This window comes from Brachypodium distachyon, chromosome 4, assembly GCF_000005505.3.
Source record: "Brachypodium distachyon strain Bd21 chromosome 4, Brachypodium_distachyon_v3.0, whole genome shotgun sequence".
Classification (NCBI taxonomy): domain Eukaryota; kingdom Viridiplantae; phylum Streptophyta; class Magnoliopsida; order Poales; family Poaceae; genus Brachypodium; species Brachypodium distachyon.
The window spans coordinates 35,892,744-35,898,154 of NC_016134.3; the positions used below are offsets into that span (position 1 = coordinate 35,892,744).

General features: G+C 50.8%; 1 protein-coding gene across 1 annotated transcript; it reads left to right on the forward strand.

Moving 5' to 3' along the window:
• The first annotated feature begins 333 nt into the window (after positions 1-333).
• On the forward strand, positions 334-4,616 carry LOC100837931 (sugar transport protein 7). The gene is made up of 4 exons (XM_003578071.4): positions 334-805; positions 2,641-2,960; positions 3,117-3,743; positions 3,849-4,616. Exons 1-4 carry the CDS (start codon positions 661-663, stop codon positions 4,320-4,322), a joined length of 1,566 nt encoding a protein of 521 aa, XP_003578119.1. The 5' UTR covers positions 334-660; the 3' UTR covers positions 4,323-4,616.
• Positions 4,617-5,411: the final 795 nt, after the last annotated feature.

The following is a 5,411-nucleotide window of genomic DNA, read 5'->3' on the forward strand; positions in this document are numbered from 1 at the left end:
CACAACCTAGCTACGTGCGCTGGATACACATACAAATCTGAACTCAATGTATACATAGATGGAATTGACTTCTGGATAAATAAGTGTTCCCTAACGTGGCATGTCGACCCCAAAACCCACAGCCACTCGAACGGCAAGCCATCTACCGGTTGGAAATTAACCAAGCAACCAATCAACCGGGGGACGAATTTAGTGCAGATTTGGCGTGAAGCGAAAGTGCTCATCGCCGATCGAGCGGTGCCGTTTCTCTTGTATATTTATTGTGCAACCACATCCATCGCTCTCCAAGTTGAGGTGCCGCAGGAGATGGGTCAACGGGGGTTATCTCTATCTTTTAGAGTGTACTAAAACGCATGACATGGCCTTTGTCCTTATTTTCTATGCTTGCATAAGCACTTGCCAGCCCATTCCAGACTTCCAGTTCCAGTTCGCCCGCTTCACAAATATAGCAGCCGGGGCAAGGAGGGGAGAGGCAGAGTCTGGGGGGGGGGGGAGACTTCAACCCCAAGGACGCCACAAGGGAAGGGGACAATTTATATATAGGTGAGGCATTGCAGTTGGGTAGAGCATTGCTTCTGTGTGGTGGTGGTGGTGCAGACAGAACTAGCTAAGCTCTGCTTGGGGAGTAAGAGGAGAGGAGCATATAGAAGTTTTGGGAAGATGGCCGGAGGCGGTGTGGGCGCGCTGGGAGTGAAGAAGGAGAGGGCGGCGGAGTACAAGGGCCGCATGACATGGGCCGTCGCCATGGCCTGCCTCGTCGCCGCCGTCGGGGGCGCCATCTTCGGCTACGACATCGGGATCTCCGGTACGTCTATGCTTTCATGATACCTCTACCAGTCTGCCCACCGGCCTCAAGGAAGAATTTAGCCGTCTTTGTTCCTTCTTCTTTATCTCCGCTCGTCCTTGTCTCTGTTTGTTTGGCTGCTTCTCAGCATGCCCCTGCTCGATGAACCACTGAACATGTTACATGTACGCTTCTTCAGCCCGGGCGTGTTCCTCGCCTAGCCTGGGGGCTGGGGCGCTCGCTAGCTGATACTGAAAGCGAGCTGTCTGCCTCCCACCGCAGTTTGCCACGCCCATATCACACATGGAATGGAAGGAAGCGGACAGGGAATTCACTGGCGTCCCAAAAGGACACGCCATTTTCCTTCTTTTCGTCTTTTCGTCTTTGACAAGGCGAATGATTGATCTGCTTTAATTAGTCCAGGTAGTAAGAACTGGTTTGTTCACTGCTCGTCCCCGTCCCAAGGGCCTTGGATGGATGACTTGACGGGTCGATGAATTTGGTTTCGGATAAAGTGAGCTAGCCGTTTCATTTATGTGCAGTGGAGAAACTGACACGCGAGTACCCGCAAGAAAAAAAAAGAAACTGACACGCGAGAGGCTGCGAAATTCAGCGGTCGTGTTCGGCACACCTATCCAGCTATGCGTTCTTCTTTCAATTCAGGGTGATGTCATGAGATCGGTGAGGCCGCTCCGTTTTTGCTTCGTGTACCATATCAAATTATCAATGCAGCGTGTCGTGCTGCAAAAGATTTTTTTTGCATCGTATCGTATGAGCATTGGTCACAATGTTGCAAGTTGCAACAAGGACGTCAGTTAGCAGAAACATGGGAAAAGGACAACCATGGGTCCCGCTTGTCTGCAGAAAATCTTGACTGAAGTGGGATCCCATAGCCCGTAAAAGATTCCTAGGATTCGAAAGAAGCGAGAATTACAAGCCCCGAAGATGCGTAACTGAATTATTAGTTCGCGACAACTTAAAATCCGTTGGAGGTCCTAATTGTTTGAAAGATGTCAAGTTAGTCTATTAAACATTAAAAATGCATGTTTGGTTTTTAATATTTTTTTCAAGTTGTTCACCACACTTCCTAAGTTTGTGGGGATGGCTGCACATTTTGAACGACAAACAGGCAAACCGTGCTTATGGCAATCTAGCTTGTTACCAGACAGGTGGGCCCAGGCATGCGCGGCGCTTGTTAAACGGTCGTGTCACCTGTTCAGAGTAGGAGAGGTATGTGGCGAACAACTTAAAAAAAATTAGGATCCAAATATGCATTTTCAAAGTCTAGGGACTAACTTGTCACCTTTAAAAAAATTTTAGGACCTCCGGTGTAATTTTCTTCTTATGAAATAGTATAGAAGTGAAACATCCTTTGGCAGTAATTTGGGTGTGACTATTTCTAAGTCGCCTGTCTTTTAGAAATGAGCCATAAATATCTGTCGACGTTTCAGAACCGTTGGATTAAGATCTGAAGGTCATCCCATTTTTTCATCTCTCACTTGCTATCGTTGGATCAAGATCCGATGGTTAACATGTCGATTAATCTCTAATTAAAAAACATGCGACTTATCAATTGCAAAACTATAGTAATTTCTCGTCATCCCATTTGTCCCATTCGTTTATTATAATTGCTTGCCAAACTATTTTTTTCTGACTTTTAGTGTATATTTTTACGATAGATTATATATAAAATAAGTTCAGGATCATACATTTCATCAACCGTTGCTGTGTTTGACAAATTAGCTGTTAGCTGTTTTAGTTTTTAGTTCTACCACAGATTATCACCTGGAAATTAATTTCATCTGGACTGTGGCAATGCAACCTGACTGACTGTACGTACCCAAATGCGGCTGCAGGAGGAGTGACCTCCATGGACCCGTTCCTGGAGAAGTTCTTCCCGGTGGTGTTCCGGCGGAAGAACTCGGGCCACCAGAACAACTACTGCAAGTACGACAACCAGGGCCTCTCGGCCTTCACCTCCTCCCTGTACCTCGCAGGCCTCGTCTCCTCCCTCGTCGCCTCGCCCGTGACGAGGAATTACGGCCGGCGCGCCAGCATCGTCTGCGGCGGCGTCAGCTTCCTCATCGGCGCCGTCCTCAATGTGGCCGCCGTGAACCTCGCCATGCTCATCCTCGGCCGCATCATGCTCGGCGTCGGCATCGGTTTTGGCAACCAGGTGCGTCCAGTTCCATCAATTGTGCTTTTATATATAGGTAGTTGTACTGCTATATACTCCCTCCGTCCCATACATCCATACATGTTTGGACAAATTTGGTTCACTTAATATGGGACGGAGGGAGTATTACAAATTTTACAATGTTGTTTGTTGCAGGGCGTGCCGCTGTACCTGTCGGAGATGGCGCCGGCGCACCTCCGGGGCGGGCTGAACATGATGTTCCAGCTGGCGACGACGCTGGGCATCTTCACGGCGAACATGATCAACTACGGCACGCAGAACCTCAAGCCCTGGGGGTGGCGCCTCTCGCTGGGCCTCGCTGCGGCTCCGGCGCTGCTGATGACCGTGGGCGGGCTGCTCCTTCCGGAGACGCCCAACAGCCTGATCGAGCGCGGGCGCGCCCAGGAAGGGCGGCGCGTGCTGGAGCGCATCCGGGGCACGGCGGACGTGGACGCGGAGTTCACGGACATGGCGGAGGCCAGCGAGCTGGCCAACACGATCGAGCACCCGTTCCGGAACATCCTGGAGCCCCGGAACCGGCCGCAGCTGGTGATGGCGGTGTGCATGCCGGCGTTCCAGATCCTGACGGGGATCAACTCCATCCTCTTCTACGCGCCCGTGCTGTTCCAGACCATGGGCTTCGGCGCCGACGCCTCGCTCTACTCCTCCGTCATCACCGGCGCCGTGCTCTTCTTCTCCACGCTCATCTCCATCGCCACCGTCGACCGCCTCGGCCGCCGCAAGCTCCTCATCAGCGGCGGCATCCAGATGATCGTCTGCCAGGTTTGATTAATTGGGATCACACATCACAAATTCTATCTCTACTGAGCTATTGCCAGCGATCAGAATTGGCTGAATGTTGAATCTTGATGATTTCTTGGCGAGCAGGTGATCGTGGCGGTGATACTAGGGGTGAAGTTCGGGACGGACAAGCAGCTGACACGGAGCTACTCGGTGGCGGTGGTGGTGGTGATCTGCCTGTTCGTGATGGCGTTCGGGTGGTCGTGGGGGCCGCTGGGGTGGACGGTGCCGAGCGAGATCTTCCCGCTGGAGACCCGGTCGGCGGGGCAGAGCATCACGGTGGCCGTCAACCTCTTCTTCACCTTCGTCATCGCGCAGGCCTTCCTCTCGCTGCTCTGCGCCTTCAAGTTCGGCATCTTCCTCTTCTTCGCCGGCTGGATCGCCGTCATGACCGTCTTCGTCTACGTCTTCCTGCCGGAGACCAAGGGCGTGCCCATCGAGGAGATGGTGCTGCTCTGGAGGAAGCACTGGTTCTGGAAGAAGGTCATGCCGGACATGCCGCTCCACGAGGAGGACGGGTGGGGTGGAGCAGGGGATGGTGCGCGTGCTCATCACAAGTGAACACACAAGAGTACATAGTACAACATTAGCTGAGGAGTTGTGCATTTATATGGTTCGGTTTATGTGTATGTTGTAGTGGTGTAACTTGGAGTTAATCTTCCCTTTCAAAAGAAAAAGTAACTTGTAGTAGTTCTTGTTGTTACTTGTGACAGAAGGAAATTCGAAGGTAGCATCTTCAGGTATGATCATATTCACCCCCTTTGTATCCACATTTCACACCCTGTCTGTTTAAAACTTTATGATGTGCTTGTACATTTAGAAAGTAAAATACTGCGAATTGGGATTATGACTTGAGTTGAAAGTTGCGACAATCTGGCCTTGATTGACTGTAAGAAATATTACTCCAGTACCTTAGCTAGATGTTCAAACCTTCAAACAGGAACAACAGGGGTGCGTGTCAGTATCTACGGAGTACTACGTGTTACAACTTTGTTTACAGTTGCTGCGGCAAAAACAAAAAAACTTGTGTACAACAGGAACCGGATGCAGTAGTACTACGATTTGCTCGGACATATGTCGTCGCCGTCGCTGGATCACGCATCACGCGCAGGCAGCCGCGCGGATCCCGCGGGGGGCTTGAACAAGAACGCGGGGACGGGCAGCTTGCGCGGTTCCGGCGAGACCACGAAGGACGCTCCCGAGTACACGGCCTCTGCCTAATACACGATTTCCTTTTTTCAGCATTTTCGGAGGGGTCATGCACCCCATTTGGATCCGTGCATGCTTATAAAGTTCTAATCCTATGAATATGCCAATTGGTGGATATGAGAGCATATTGTGTCGTGGTGGTGTCACGGCAGATGCCATAGGATGGCTTATGTTGAGGTCAATGGACGAAGGAGGAATCGGAGAAGGGATGACGTGATGAGAACCACGCACAACACAAGAATACGCACACGGTTTACTCAGGTTCGGAGCCCTCTTGTTGAGGTAAACCTCCTACTCCTGCTTTGCGGTATTTCTCGAGATACCGAGATCTACAATGACGCTCCTTAAGCAGTTTTGTTGAGGAAGAAGAAGAAAGGAAAAACCTTATATGACTAAGTGAAGGACCCCTCTCTTGGGAGGGGTAGTACTCCTATTTATGAG

Bases quoted from the DNA above. Each gene is read 5' to 3' on its own strand.
- LOC100837931 (XM_003578071.4), top strand. From the start codon at position 661: ATGGCCGGAGGCGGTGTGGGCGCGCTGGGAGTGAAGAAGGAGAGGGCG. The intron at 806-2,640 runs GTACGTCTATGC...ATGCGGCTGCAG, and splicing joins CTACGACATCGGGATCTCCG to GAGGAGTGACCTCCATGGAC. The intron at 3,744-3,848 runs GTTTGATTAATT...CTTGGCGAGCAG, and splicing joins TCCAGATGATCGTCTGCCAG to GTGATCGTGGCGGTGATACT.